General features: G+C 38.9%; 2 protein-coding genes across 3 annotated transcripts in view; one reads left to right on the forward strand and one right to left on the reverse strand.

Moving 5' to 3' along the window:
* The first annotated feature begins 25 nt into the window (after window positions 1-25).
* Window positions 26-11,920, forward strand: LOC139941828 (zinc finger protein 532-like). The gene is made up of 3 exons (XM_071938449.1): window positions 26-131; window positions 2,417-2,515; window positions 4,971-11,920. Exon 3 carries the CDS (start codon window positions 4,979-4,981, stop codon window positions 8,018-8,020), a length of 3,042 nt encoding a protein of 1,013 aa, XP_071794550.1. The 5' UTR covers window positions 26-131; window positions 2,417-2,515; window positions 4,971-4,978; the 3' UTR covers window positions 8,021-11,920.
* A 142-nt stretch (window positions 11,921-12,062) lies between these two features.
* The window catches only part of LOC139941829 (band 4.1-like protein 4A), a 50,880-nt gene continuing 46,636 nt past the window's right edge, over window positions 12,063-16,306 (reverse strand). For both annotated transcript variants that reach the window (XM_071938450.1, XM_071938451.1), the window contains one exon: window positions 12,063-14,857. In XM_071938450.1, the coding sequence (XP_071794551.1) occupies window positions 14,770-14,857 (88 nt within the window). In that variant the 3' untranslated portion in view covers window positions 12,063-14,769. The remainder of the gene's footprint in view (window positions 14,858-16,306) is intronic.

A 16,306-nucleotide genomic window follows, 5' to 3' on the forward strand; every position in this document is an offset into this window, starting at 1 on the left:
GAATCAAAATGCATTGTGGGTGTCACGTGATTCCTTTTATCAGCAACACATGCATTGATAATGAACTGGCCACAAAATTCCTTGAATCTAACAACAATTTTCGTCTGGTTCGTGACGATTCTCTTTTGAAAGTAAGTATAAAAGCATTAATAGGAATTGTTGTAAGTCTTGACTGTGTCATTGAATTTGCATAAGAAAGCCATTTAAAGGGCATCAGTACTGTTTAGCTAGCTAGCTAGGGGTGTGTCAAATGAAATTGCATTTTTAATTTTACAGATTGTGCATTTTTTGCTAACTGAGGATTAAGCCTGCCCAAGTGCATTGTAGGAAATATCTGGTCTTTGGGGTTTTCTTTACAAGTAGCTATTTCCTGACTCCTCCAAATCATGGAGGATTTTGTTTTAACAGACCATGGTGGCGAACAGACTGAGCTGCAACGTAATGTCCCCAGCGTTGTAATGTCCCCAGCGTTGTGCTATAAAAAATAACAGGAAATAATTAAGTCTAAAAGCATTAGCAAATTTTGTTTTATTACGATTTTACTGTCCATCTTTTGAAAAAAATAGTTGACAATCTGTGTTTATTTTCTAAGACCGTAGCCTAACTAAAAAAATGTCGTTCATGACCCGTTTGGCAATTTGTTGAAATGTTTTTTCCGCGTATGCAATAAAACAAAATGCCCAAATGATGAAAAACGCCAAAACAAAAGGCTTGTTGTTGATGTGACATATCCACCTACCCAACATGTTTTGACAGTTTCTCTTAGCAATTTTTGGCTTACTTACAGTTTACACATTACTGAACGCAAGTTCACATGGTTTACACTGGCAGTGGCATGACGGTTGGGCACCTGTCTAGTGTCTATTATGAAGGTCGTGATGATCGTTATTTCTCCGATAATTGCGGACTGAAAATTTATAATTTTTTAACACAAAATATGCTTGATATTGCATCTTCTCAGACATCGAGAAACAGGCTCGCCATTTTTCAGTCTATTTTGTAAATAGAATTTGTCAATTCTAAAAAAATTTTTTACGGAAGTTAAGTTATTGTAAATGGAACTTAAGCGGCCGCTTTTAAAGGGTTTGGGTATTGTTTGACACAAAACACAATGTCCACAGATTTACATTTTATAAACTTACATGGTTTGAAGATACTGATTGTTGAAAGCTTCCCTTAAAATATTACTTGCTGTGCTGTTGTTTTGAGAAATGATAGTAAAACATTGTCACAAAAAGAATTTTCGTCTCGACAGACGAAAAATCACGAGACGAAAAATCACTTTAGCATTAAACAATGCATGTTCCTGGGCCCAATTTCATAGAGCTGCTTAAGCACAAAATTTGACTTAAGCAAAAGAATCCTTGCTTAGTAAAATCAGATTATCGGCCAAGACTCAACTCAATTGTTATGCTAAGTAAACAACAGCTAAATACCAATCACAAGCAATTTATATGGCATTAAATTTTTGCCAGTAACATGTGAAAAATAAGCGATCTATTTTCGTGCTTAAGCATCTCTATGAAATTGGCCCCCGGTCGTGACTTTCCTGAAAACATCACTCTGTGATTTTCGTTTGTTTAACAAAAATGAAGCTGAAACTAATTCTACAGGTAAATTATTCACAGTGAGTTGGGATTTATGTCATGGCCAAAAACAAAATCTACAAAATGTATAAATTAAACCTTTAAGGTGTAGCATTGATCCGACCATAGAGAAAGATCCCACTGTTCATCCTTAAAATCGTTCAATTTATAGGTGTAATAGTACAAACTATGTAAAATAATCATTGAGGTTTTGGAGGAGAGATTTTTCATTAATAGCTTCATCTGGATTGATATATAGAAAACAATAGGAGCAATGAAATTCACTGTTTTACATTGTACATTGCTTGAGTACCATTTAAATTTGATGATGGAGGAAGAAAATTACTTCCTCAATGGATTTGATGTACAATACAGGCCTCGATCGAAATACATGTAACCACAACACCCACAGGGTACCATGCAACACCCACAACGATTGCCTTGGTGCCCTGTGGTTTTGCTGTGGTGCCCTTCTTAGCTAGTGCACCAATTATTACCAGAGCAAAATTGTTGTGCTCCTTCAAGATCGAAATTCAAGACCTACTGTACAACAAAGGATGTGCATGTACAATGATTGGTGTTTGATATGCACTGGGTGTGCACAATGCATTGGCTACTCTCTACAGGTACACTCTATTGTGTATACTGTGTAATAGTCATTAGCATATGGCCTGCTTGGATTACTGCTCATGGAGCACCATGCTATTCAAGCAGCATGGCTGTGATTAACTGATGTGAGTTGTCTTTGGCTTGATTGCATAGAATTCGAATGAATCCTATAGTGCAGGGTTGATGTTTACCTTTATTTTTGCTGGTATTTTTATTTCTAGATTGTAGCTGTGAGACATTCTCAGTTCTATACTGAGGCAGCAAGAAGTGGACATTCTCACTGAGTTCCTTCGAGTCATCAAACAATATTTACTCAAAAGGTTGGTAGATTATAGGCCTACCCCGGACAATTTGGACAGTGCTATTGGTTGAAAAGTGTCCTTATGACCATGTTTAAACGGCTGATAAAGACATGTAGCTGGAGCTGTTTATAAAGCTGTGTGTACCCGTTGGCCCAGTGTAGGCTTGCTGTAATTTTCCAGGTTTTGTTTCTTTTTGGCTTAAGAGTTGAATGCCTGTTTGTTGATAATAAAGGGTTGATTAAAAAGCCAAGTGAAATGGGACTTAAATAGGATTTGAACTGCCTCTACATGTACCTACCGGGCAATATCGTTGGTCTGGTACATGTAGGTAAGACACTGCTCTAAAATTGCCAAGGTTGTGAGCGCGAATCCCACCTGAGTAATATCCCTTCACAGAATTCATGAAAGTATACAGAGTAGGCCCTATATCCCCAGTGCAACACACATCGGTGCATTTAAGGGTGAAACCATTGAAGTTAAAGGAACACGTTGCCTTGGATCGGACGAGTTGGTCTATAAAAAGCGTTTGTAACCGTTTGTTATAAAATGCATATGGTTAGAAAGATGTTGTAAAAGTAGAATACAATGATCTACACAAATATGCCTCGAAGTTGCGTGGTTTTCCTTTTACCTCGCCGACTAACACGGTCGGCCATTTATGGGAGTCAACTTTTTGACTCCCATAAATGGCCGACCGTGTTTCTTCGTGACGTAAAAGGAAAACCGTGAAATTCCGAGGCATGTTTGTATGGATCATTATATTCTACTTTTGGGTTATCTTTCTAACCATATGCATTTTGTAACAAACGGTTTCAAGCGCTTTTCAAAGACCAACTCGACCGATCCAAGGCAACGTGTTCCTTTAATATAATAGATGTTAAATATGATAGGTCTACAGTATAAAATGTGACTGTTAAACTGAGATTCATCTGAAGCGGTGTCATTGGAACGTTGAACAAATTTTAACTCATTCACCATGGCTGTAAACAGATTTTTCTTTGTATCCTGCAGGTCTGATACTTCACGGAGGCAACGGAGGCAATTGCCTCCGTTGCCCCTTGTCATTGCCTTGGTGCCCTTGAAATGCTCCAGTAGAAATTTACAATTTCCTCATAGGGTGCCCTTTTCCAGAGAGAAATTGCCTTGGTGCCCTTGCCCTTTCAAAAACGAAGCATACAGCCCTGATCCTGTCAAAAAGCCCAATTCACTCTGTATATACTCTCTCACTGGGGTTGAACAACAGCCGCCCTTTTCACAATATGCTTTGCTTTACCCCAGGTCTGCCATACTCTGGGAATCTTGGATATTGCTTACAAGTTTATTATCCGTGCATTGTAAATGTATTGAGCTCTAGTTGGTTTGACTCCACGATTCGAACCCATGGTTTACAATCTGCAGTGATGAGAAGTAATTATACAAGACTTGATATCACTCAGTGTTGATCAAGACATGACTCGTTTGCTAATTTTCTCTCTGAGCAGATGTCTCCACTAGAGTAGGACTTGAACTTTTGACTTCTTTGTTATAATTCCGGGACTTAAAAAAAATTCCCATGTGCCCAGACGGGATTATAGATGTTGGTTTTTATTTTTTACTTATAAAAGTATTTGCATAATTAATTGTTATCTATCTTGACAAAAGCCCTTTTCACACTACTCAATTCCCCAGGGTTGACCCTGACTGTACTTTTAACGCATTGATTGCTTTACCCTTGGTCTTCAGGGTTCGAAATTGCCACAGCCGGGCTACTTATTTTTTCTGTTCGATAGCCCGGAGGGCCAGTGGGAAAATAATGCAATCAATATCACAGTAATGAACTGTGCTGATGGTGTATTGTAAAGTTTGTGCCGTGACTCGAGGCATAATGTGTTTTTCGGGCCACCAAGATCTCATCAGGGCTACTTAAAATTCTTGGATTCTAGCCCTGCTGACTACCATGAAAGTACACTTAATTTCGACCCCTGGTCTTCCCCGCCTAATGGGCATACCCGGGGAAAGGCCATCTCTGCTCTGGAGTAGGGGTAAGTGGGTAGAGGTCTTCTTGAGACTTGCAACTAAAACCCCTTCGAATAGGGACACAGTGTGAAAGTGCGCTGGGGTAAGAACAAGTCACGGGGGGAGGAGGGGCCTCCCCAGGGCTGTATTCCACAGGGATAAGAGATATAGTGTGAAAAGGGCTAAAGATTTTTGAAATTTAACACTCAATAAAACCCGGTTCATACTTTCTGTGAGTGCGAATGTGATACAAACTGCGACATCACAGCCATGTTTTCACTCTAGATGTTCCGTAGGAGATGAGCACATTTCAACTGATGCAAACTGTTTGTGACGTCAAAATTCGTTCAGCATTCGCATTTGCAGGAAGTATGAGCCTGGCTTTAATTTGTGTGCACATTAAAGCGAAGTTTCTCTTAACAAATAAACTATGACAGCCATTCTTGACATTCTACCTTTTTCTTTTCTTTTGTGACAGCCAACATTATGGAGGACACAACGCCCGATTTTCAAGATTTACTAGCTGCGTTTGACATCCCAGATATGAGGGTAAAGATCAGTGAAGTCCGATCCCTCGCCCCGGTCAGCTCTTCATCCGATGTGCCTAAAACAACCCCTTTAGCATCCACTTCAAGCGCCCCCATTGTCAAGCAAGAACCAGGTGTCAGCATCCCCGAACCAACATGGAAATCTACAGGAGACGATGACGCTAGTCATCAAGGACAAGGGTCACAATTCTCTGATGAAGATAAACTTAATCCAAACGTCTCGGTGGCAGCAACTTCCACGACTCAACCAGAAAGTGTCAACGCTAATGGATCCACAGTCAGCAACGGTGACGGCGGACGTAATTTCTTCCAGTCGTTTCGGGAAACAGACTTGGTACAACGTAAGGTTGTTTCCTCAACTCTTCTGGCCAACTCGTGGGCTAAGTCTTCAGGCACGCCAACTGTCACCATTGTTTCGAGACCGATCCGAGCGCAGAAAGCGCCACCTATAGTTACATCTGTGCAAAAGCTTGGGAGACCGGCCTCGTCCATCAGTAGTATCCAGTTTTCCAAAGGTTCACAGAAAATAGTTGTGGCGAATAAAAACCTCGTGACAAATGTGCGTACTGTAACCATGGCCAATAGCAAGCAACCCTTGGTTGTTCCTTTGAGTAAGAATTCAATCCCACCGTTAGTATTCGGCAGAACTGGTAAAAAACAAGTTATTGTAAATGTAACAAGTTGCAATACGGGAACGAAGAGTACACCTGCGGTAGTTAGCAGTAACCCAGAGAAAAAAGCTGTCAAACTATCACCTGAGAGCCTCCTGAAACGCATCAACCCGATTCCTAAATACGTCCCAAAGGCCAAGCAGTTCTTAGACTGGGCGCAAAGCAGAAGTCCGTCACAGAAGAAAAAATCCACACAAGTGACGCACCCATGCGACGAATGTGGCGACATTTTCGTCTGTGAATCCAGTCTAAAAATGCACATGGAACGGCGTAGCGTGCAGATTTTCTTCAGCTGCATCTTTTGCTTGGGTCGTTGCCTAATGTTCTACAACAAGTGCAGCTTCTTTGCCCACTTGAGAAAACACAGTCAAATGATGAAAGTGAACATGAACTACACCAGTCAGATTGCTAAAGCTAAAGTTTCATCCCTCACTGTCCTCAATAAGGAAGTTGTTCAGGTGGATAAAAACAAGACTGTTTCATTGGGAAATGAAACGACAAAAAGCAAAGACACAGACGAGTCGACTCCGAACCATCTGCCATCGTCGGACAAAGAGATTGAACCTCTTGAAACGACTGGGGATACACAAAGCAGTGATGCAGCTCCAGCTAAAGCACAATCTACTGAGATGGTGTTCAAATGCAATGTCTGTTTGATGCCATACAAAACCATGTTGGGTCTTCAGACGCACATGCAACACAGACAAGCCGGCGTGTCTAAGTGTAACATTTGTAAAATGGATTTGCCCAACAACTGTCAGCTGAGAGCTCACACCACAATGCACTCTGAGACGGCCTCTTCCTGGGTGTGCCCCGAGTGCTCCAAGGTATTCACTAGCTTGAAGCTATTCAGCACTCATATCACTAACAACTGCTTACATTGGTATCGTCAGCTGCGCTATGAATGCACCCTCTGCTCCAAGTTTGTTGTCAACTACACCGACCACTTAGACAAGGGACACGAGATGTTGTTCTATCGTTGTGTATCTTGTGCGATGGCGTTCAAGACGCTTCAATCTTTAAAGGAACACAGTGAGCAGAAGCATCAAGTGCAGCCTGGCTCTCCCTTGTGTCGAATCATCTCCAAGTGTCCATTCTGCGAGACCGTCTTCATGCAGAAACCCTTACTCCTAGCGCACATAAGAGCACACATTAGCCAGAACAAACAGAAGAGCAAGTACGGCTATAACTGCTACGTCTGTAATACAGTGTACCCTAATATTGTTCACTTCAAGAAGCATTTCGAAAAGTCTCACAAATTCCACAAGCAGTTCCACTGTGACTACTGTCGTCGACGGTTTCTTCATTACGATGATCTACTGTCGCACTTCAAGACCGGGACTCCCTCCGGTCTCTCTCTTTCCAAACCATCGGGATCAGACGGTGTTTGTAAAGCCGCAAGCTTAAAGCGATTCAAGAACTACGTCGACCACGGAAAAGAGGCAAAGACTCCTGAGTCTAATTCATCAGCCTCTGAAACATCTGAATCGAGTCCGTCCCACTCGACGACTGATGCAAAGCATAAAGAGCAGGCACTCAATAAGCTGTACGTCAAGAAGACGCGAAGCTGTCCAGGTTGTAGGAAAGAAGGTAAGGTCAACTACTTCCAGAAAGAAACAGATCTTAGAGCTCATATGAGTGAAGTTCATCCTCAGATGAAACTCTCTGTTATCAACTCTGAAGAGTGTGTCAAGTATGTGACCATCAAACCCAAGGAAATCAAATCATCTGACCCTAACAATAAGGAGGATAAAACAAACTCAAACCCAGATGTCGATTCGAGAAAACGTAAAAATAACTCTGAAATCGACGAGGACAGTTCAAAACAGAAAAGAGCACGAACGAGAATCAACCTGCCGACCGAGTTCGACTGCGCCAAGTGTGACCATCATTCAACTGATAGGTCAGAGTTCAAAGTTCACATTGAAGCCCACCGACCCGATCGCTCTTTCTCGCAGTGTGAAGAATGCGGCATTTGTTTCCGTATCGAGGTAGCTCTACGTAAGCATCTGTTCATCAAGCATGGTATTAGAGAGTTCAAGGCCTACAAGCTCTCTTTAGAAGGTGATACTTCATGCCAAACACCAGATATCAGCATTACAAAGACCGATGTTAGTGTTACAGACAACGAACCCGTATCAACGCCTACAGTGTTACCTTCTCCGAAAGCCGGGGCATCGAGTAGAGCCACGCCATTAGAATGCAAGGTGTGTTACAAGACATTTCAACAAGAAGCAACTCTACGAGTTCATATGAGAAATCACGGTATGGCGTTCATTCGTTCTAAACGTTCCATGAGCGGTGACTAAGTACAGGCCGCGCTGTGCCAATGTCAATCAATAATAACATTCCATGTTGAGATCAGGGCCCAATTTCATAAAGCCTGTACAAGCACAAAAACCTGCTAACCACATCAAAATCTTGCTTAGCAAAAATAGGTTCCCAGCCAATATTCCATAAAGTTTACATTAGGGAGGTTTAGCTGCACGTTACGCGAGCAAAAACTTAAACGTGAACGTCAGAAAATTGCGTTGTTTCTAGTTGGCGTCACCACTTTGGGCTTATTTCATGCTCACGCATGATGTCTGCACGTATAAATATCTGACGTGAGAAATGGTAACTTCACGTATGCTTAAAACGTGAGATTTTTAGAACAAAATTTTCTGAAGTTCTCGTTCACATTTTAGCTCGCTTAACGTGCAGCTAAACCTCTAACAATTGTTACAATTGGTGCCCACTCATTTTTTTGCTTAGCAAGGCGATTTGTTCAGCAGTATTTTCTGCTATAAACAGCTTTATGAAATAGGGACCAGGAACTTCCTGTTCAAACTCAGAAACACAACTAAGTGTAAACTCATGCTACACGCAAACTTTACGTGTATTCTAAGTTTATGTTGACAATATACAGTGTTGTCCTGGTTTGGTTCGCGCCGTGTATATTTTTGTTTTGCCGCCGGTTTTTGGGTCATCAGAAAGATTTTTCTAAGAATGCCTGATCAGAGGTTGTCTAAATGGTGTTTGAAGCTTTGCATGGTGTGGAGAATAAGAGCAACTATGAATATAAACATGAATTGTAAACTTGCAGGTACAACCATAAATACGAGCAGAGTATACTGTTCGAAACCTCGAGACTGAACCGCCTCTTTTCAGAGCCACCACTCCTTCAACGGAGATTTTACTCGTGGTTGTACCTGCAAGTTTACTATTCATATTTATATTTATACATGTAGTTACTCTTAAGAGGTCGTCTGTTAAAGTATTTTGCACCGTATAGAATGTTGTAGACATCTCATCGATGTCCTGGTTGATGTTTCGGTTGTCTTTGAGGAGTGCCTGATTTTGGAATAGGGAGTTACAAATGTCACACAAGTTATTCTTTACTGATCATCGACTTCCTTTTAAAAACAGAAATAATGAAGTCCCTGTAAGTTCCCGAGTTTTGGAGAAGAATTAAGCAGAACATACAAATCAGGAAAATATTTTTTTTTACAGTCTCAGAATTCTTGATCATGAAACACAACGAAGTGTACTTTTTAAGCATTTATTTTCATTTTCCATCATGTATTTCTGCCGTAAAATAAAAACAAGAACCAAAAGCTTAGGCTAAATGGTTTGTAATCAAATTGCTCAATGAGATGTTTGTTGAAAGCAGAATTTCAAAGTTTTGATCAATCTGATGAAGGTTGATCGTGCTGATATATGCATACGTGTACATTGTACATGTAGGGTCACTCCTTGATCACAGTGGCATTGTTTGACTTATTAATTTGTACATCTTCTTGGACTGATTTCTTCCAGTAAAATTCTGCACAGCAAAGTATTTTAACTGAACTAATTTTGTGCACATTGAATACTGATAATGGCAATTTTCGAGTAGCGATTGATGGATTTGATGTAGAATTTTGCTACACAAGGGAAATAGTTTACTGATACTACTCTAGAATCAATAAAATGTGTTGTTTTTAATTCCACAAATCCTCTAAAATCCATTGATGGTTTTGACCAGATGTTACAGTGATTCAGTCTTACTTAACTTATTACCATGTTTGGTGTTAGGCTAGTTATTCAATAAACTGTATTGATTGATAGTTGTTTTGGTGTTGAATGATGTTAGATATATACAGAAAACAATTGGGAGACTTTAGGACGGTCCTTTTTCTGAGTTCTCGCAGGTATTGCGCATGCTAAAACCTATGCGTACAATACTGAGCAAGAAAATTAGGTTGCACTCTTGCGGGTTCACCGTGGATTTGCATCGTTACGCCATTAAGTTTCGTTAAGAAATGTTAGCATGCCTTTTCGTGTGCTTACGGTTAGCAGCGCTATGATATGGACATCGTACAGTAAGCACAAAATTTGTCGTTTTAAAGCAGAAATTGGGCCAAGAAGACTAAAAGGCCTTGGGAGGATGGGATTTAACGAAAGCACAAGAATTAATATTCAATCTGTGGGATGACTTTTGTGAGTCTGTCTAACTGAAAGCTTCTGAAAGTCATCAAGTAAATAAGCGCACTTTAATAAGTAATGCAAACAACTGTTTTGTACATTTTCTTACATTTTGAAATCGTGTATTCTGAATTAAATATTGTATTTGTATATTGAGTGTTTATTTTGTATGTTTTAAAACGATTGCTTTCTCGTCAGCAACTACATTTAAAGAAAATCAAACGTTGCTTAGCAAGGCTACCCTTAATACAGTTGTGATGTACATTGTGTACCCACTCCCAAAAGATGGAACCACCATTCAATGTTAAATAGTTTAAAATTAGTTGCATTCTTTATTTCAAATGTTTTTACTTCAATACTTCAGTTTTATATAAATAAGTGCAAAACTCATTTGTACAATTAAAAAATAGTTTGTTACACAAATACTGAGAATTATTTGAATAAGACAAATGTTTATATATTGTACATTAATTTAGAGCATTAAGTTTAGTCTTTGTTGTATTGATACATATTATGTAAGGTCATTGTGCATAGTTGTTCACGTAATTTGCATTCTCAAGCTTGGCGTTTATTGATCCAATTTCATTGAATTCTTTATTATAGTAATCCACACACATAATCAAAATGATCTGGGACAATTTGGGATAAAAAAAAATGTCCCGCTGAAAATATTTGCTAAGCAGCTAATATTGGCCAAGCAGCAGTGAACTTTTAACCAGTCACTTGCTATTATATGATAATTAAACTGTGGTTGGTGAACCCATTCAAGCTAAGAGAGGTTTGTGTGAATATATCACTTTTTGAGTAGTGTTGGTTCTGGAAAAAAAACCTGTGGTTATTGACTCAACATTTTTATCAGGAGAATGCTGGATTCTGTTACTGGATTTTGCTCACGATATTCGCTCATGATATTCATGCTAAGCAACATTAGTTTGGGTTTGCTAACTTTTTTCATTCATGAAATTGGATCAATTTAAAGGTTTTGTGCTCCAGCTCTAGGGTGAATACTTATTCATACAAAATGGTTATTTGTCACCATTTGAACTGTAGTGTACAAATAAGAATGGAATATTCTGCTTCTGTAAGTAGCACCGTGAACTGTGATTTTTTTTAAGTCGAGTAGAAGCAAGATGTGATGAAAGCAATGAAGTTGTAAATATCTACATTTGTATCATGATTGTTATCAAAAGAGAATTTTGGAAGCATCCTTGAGGTCAAAGTTCAAGAGTAAATTTGCATATAATAGAACTTTTGGTGATGGCACTTCTGGTGGCCATTACATGTGCTTCACCTTATCCCCTTTCCCAAAACGGTTGGGGGATATCAAATCCTTCCAGTACATGTTCAAAGACTACCTTGACTTGAGCCCGGTTCATACTTCCTACGAATGAAACGCAAATTTTGACTTCAAAAAGTTCACAACAAACAATTGGGAAGAGTTGAAATGTACATTCATTTTGACGTCAATCTGTTTCACACGTAGCATTTGTAGGAAGCTTGATAATCCATTAATGGTGTGCACAATGCAGCCACTGTCTTTGTAAAGTGAGTGATTAGATAAGAGATTGTTTATCCTACTCAGTGGAATTAACATATCGGCAGGAAACAAAATAAAATGCACATCTCGGAAATTGCAGTGATTCAACGTTTAGTTTACTGAAAAGTTTACAAATGTCTGTTGATGCGATCCATTTCATGTAATTTGAACTATACAAGTAGGTTTTTATCTGCTAAAGCGTACTTCATCATCATGACAGGTTGATAAAATAATAAGAACTTACATTCTTGTTGTGATTCATTTATTGACTCCTTGGACCAACATCACAAATTTCTGCTAAAGCATATTAAATGAGTTACAAATTGTACATATGAAAAGTTATCTTGACTTGTTATCTAATTCTAGTAATGCTGAAGCACCTCTATAAAATTGGGCCCAGGTGAAATGGGTCAAAGAGTGAAGTTAAAGCCATGGCCGCAGATTTTAAGAAACTCTAGGATTAATCCTATTTCGAGTTAGAACGAGTAACTCGTCCTAACTTGGGATGGGTTCAATGCGTCCTAACGTCTGAATACGGAACTTAAATCGTCTTAAGTCCTTAGATTTACATGTATCCAGTTAGGAAGAGTTTGGTGAAATCAACAGCTGAACACCTTTGGTACTTGTCAAAGATCAGTCTTCTCACTTGGTGTATCCCAACATATGCATAAAATAACAAACCTGTGAAAATTTGGACTCAATTGTTTGCTGAAGTTGCGAGAGAATAAAAAACCATCCTTGTCCCACAATTTGTGTGCTTTCAATTGCTTGTTACCAAGTAAGTTTTTATGCTAATAATTATTTTGAGTAATTACCAATAGTGGCCAATGCCTTTAAGATACATGAAGGCCCCTACATGTGAACCACAGATGAACATGGGAAGCACAGCTTAATGCAAATAGTATTTCTAATCATGGAAGACAGTCTCACATGGAAAGTTATCATAAATAAAATACCTACCAATCCATAGCTTGGATAGATTTAGAATGAGAATATCGTCAATGTCTTGTAGAATGTTCTTTATATTTGTTTTGCTCTAAGAAAACATGGCATTTTTTTGTTCATGACTTTTTAAATTTCAACAAAATTACACGTGCATAAGTTGCAACACTTAATTGAGTAGAAAACATACTTTATATTAAATTGTTCATTTATCTGTAGCTGTTATATATAAAAAACATAAACTGGAAAGACAAGATTATTTCAACCTAATTTTAAATACAAAATTTATACCAATTTAAAAAGATAAAACTTGAACACAATACAATCTAAAAATAATTTTCCTTTTTTAGTCACATTAAGATGCAAGTTGTAATAGTAGCAAGTTCAGAACTCTGAACCCTCCAATTGTTTTGCAAAGTTTTATTTCAGATTAAGATTTATCCTAAGTACTAAAAATCAACAGCAGAATTACGTTGATACAAAATCAACCCAATATGTATACAGCATCTCAATGTCTCCAATTAACGCAATCTAGATATTTGGACAATCCATCAAAAATATATACCTGGATTTAAATGCAATTACATTTTCTGACTAATTTATTAGTCATATTCCAAAATCTTGTCTTACCCAAAAAATAAATACAAAACAGTCGTATTTGTTTTTTGTTAACATTGTACACAAGGTGCGTAAAGTGACACTTTAAGATTCCTGTCCGTAAAGACAATGTAGACCTTAATCATACCGTCTGTGAATAGTAATAATTAATACTAGAGCCATGTTTTAATTGGACTAATTTTTGCAAAAACAAATTGTTATTTTTCTGTAGAACGACAAAATTAAATCCAATGGGGACGCACAGTAAACTGACCTCCTTGTCAACTTACGGCAACCGTGATGTAAAACTAACAGGCCGAAAGAGTTACGATAACCTAACAACAAGGCTGCTAAAAAGTCCGAAGGAACAGCTCCGCCCTGTAAACCTAGCACGACCTCGCTGTAAAACGCTACCAAGCCGTCGCAGGATATAAAACTGTGGTTGCCAAATGGGCCCCATGATTGGGGAAAAAATACAACGCTTCTGACAAACCTTGTTCCTTTAGACAAAATAAACAATAATTATATGAAAAACATAACAATATAAACTGATATCAAATACTGCAAAAGTAAATAGCTCTAATGAAATCACACAGAGTCTTTGGTAAAATTGTTTCTTTTATTGCAAAATGCTGCAACTTTATAAATTCAGATGACGAACTTGTGTTTTATAACAAATTACAAAGGCTAAAATGAAAACCTATCATCCTTTCTGATTTTATTTTTAAAGATGTTTAGCCACAACAATCCATGAAAACTCAACACACACACATTATAATTTCACAGCTTCAAAAAACAGTAATGAGCCATAAAACCATTAGAATCTACCCACAGGTCATAATTCACAAACATTTTATGGATTTCATAAAAGCTTCAACAAGTTTTCAACAATCCCTCCAACTCCAAATAAAAGGATCTTTTGAGGAACAGTTGAGGGCAAGTGAAGAAGAGGCAGACAACAGAAGTCCAGGTCTGACAACATCCAAGACTTGACAGGCCGAAACACATAGGACAGAGGACAGAGACCTGTGGCAATCCTTGGCAACAAAGGCATCCATCAACAGGCTAGACTTGTGGACAAGTTGTTAATGGTCTGCCGCGGTGAGATAGTCGAGTTGTGGCGGTGCTCTCGTGAGATCACTGCTCTTGCCCGAACTGCTGGTTGCCGACTTCTACTCCCCATTATGGGACCGTAGTTGTGAGAGCAGTAGTCTCGCGGGGCCAGCAGTCTCGCAGGAATCGCAGGGAGATTCAAACGCTATCACCGCGACAGACATTGAATGACTTGTCCACAAGTCTATCATCAGGCCTATGCTTCGTTTTTTAAAAGGGCAAGGAGGGCACCAAGGCATTTTCTCCTTGGTACCCCAAAGAGGAAAATGTAAAATTTCTACTTGAGCTTTTCAAGGGCATCAAGGCAATGACCAGGTGGCACGGAGGCAATCGCCTTTGTTGCCTCCGTGAAGTATCAGGCATCCCCAATGACCAGCACGACGGTCTCAGGATGAGTGAGTGATGAAACTGGTGACTCGACACTCAAAGTTCCGTCAGCAGGTCATGATGATCGCCATTCAGTGTGCTGACTCGAATCATCTCCTGTGTAGTTATACTATAGCGCTTGAATCTTCAAAACAAAATAAAAATATTATAAGTAAGAGTAATTGCAGACAGTCTCACCATTTTAAGCTGGTCATTTGTAAAGTAGGTTTGAGTGCGTCAATTAGTAAAGTGTATAAGTTGACCCGGCCCCTTGGCACACACACACACTGGAAAACAATCATCATGTTAATGAATGAGTAAAAGAGTTCCCAACTCAATATTTACGCCTTCCAAAAGTTAGAAGCCAATCACACATGAATGTGTAACATCCTGTAGAATATATTTCTTTAAAGGTTAAGAAGGTTAAACATGTGGTATTTACTTGAAACTAATTGATGCCATTTATTTGTTACTGCATCAGGGATATAGCTTATTATCAATGGAGAGCAGATAGTTTAAGGATTCTTTAAACCATAGAAGGAGGACCAAGGAGAAGATGACTCAAAATGATGAGGGGACGGAAACACCAAGAAGGGGGGTCAACTCTGGCTGGGTTGAAATGAAGTCATGCAGTTTACACATGGGATTTTCATGAAAATGTATATGTAGTTGGGCTTATGGGCATTTCTAATATGAATGAGTTGACGGTTTGAAAACTAGCGATATGGTACACCATAGGCTACTGGAATGGAATGGATAGTAAAAAATGGTTGACAATGATTTAACTTTGAGTACATTTGTATGAGGTTCATGAAATTGTATGAGGTTCATGAAATTGTCAACTCTGGCTGGGTTGAAATGAAGTCATGCAGTTTACACATGGGATTGTCATGATAATGTAGTTGGGCTTATGGGCGATTCTAATATGGATGAGTTGACGGTTTGAAAACTAGCGATATGGTACACCATAAGCTACTGGAATGGAATGAATAGTAAAGGATGGTTGACAATGGTTTAAATTTGAGTACAATTGTATGGAGGTTCATGAAATTGCCTAAACAATGGTTGAATTGATCAATAACAAATTTGGTTGATTATATCAGGACTCAATCATGGTCAATGTAACAAAATACAACACAAGAAGGAGAGAAGTAGACAGTTGTTGCAAACTTTTGAAGGGATGTTGACATTTTCATTTTGAAAAGGGCACTTCAATTGAAAGCATGTGAATATTTTGAAGGTGTACAAAAAAGCCAAGAAGTGTGCCTACTTTGAAAAGGTGTTGACATCTTCATTATGCAAAGGGCACTTCAGTTGAAAGCATGTGAATATTTTGAAGGGGTCCACGGCCAAGACAAGAGGGCCTGCACACAATGCCGTAGCCTCCATGCCGATATATGTACATGAATGTATTGAATTGTGTTCCCATCTCTAGAGAATACACTGTACACCTTATGCATTGACGTCATCTTAGAGAAAAAACGGTGACGAAACGCACAGATTTGTACGCGCGGCGCACAGTATTGGCCAATGAACAACCTCCTTTTGACCTCTAGGTGAGGGCGCCCTACTGAAATGACGTCATATGCATAAG

The sequence above is a fragment of the Asterias amurensis genome, chromosome 9 (assembly GCF_032118995.1).
Source record: "Asterias amurensis chromosome 9, ASM3211899v1".
In the NCBI taxonomy this organism is placed as follows: domain Eukaryota; kingdom Metazoa; phylum Echinodermata; class Asteroidea; order Forcipulatida; family Asteriidae; genus Asterias; species Asterias amurensis.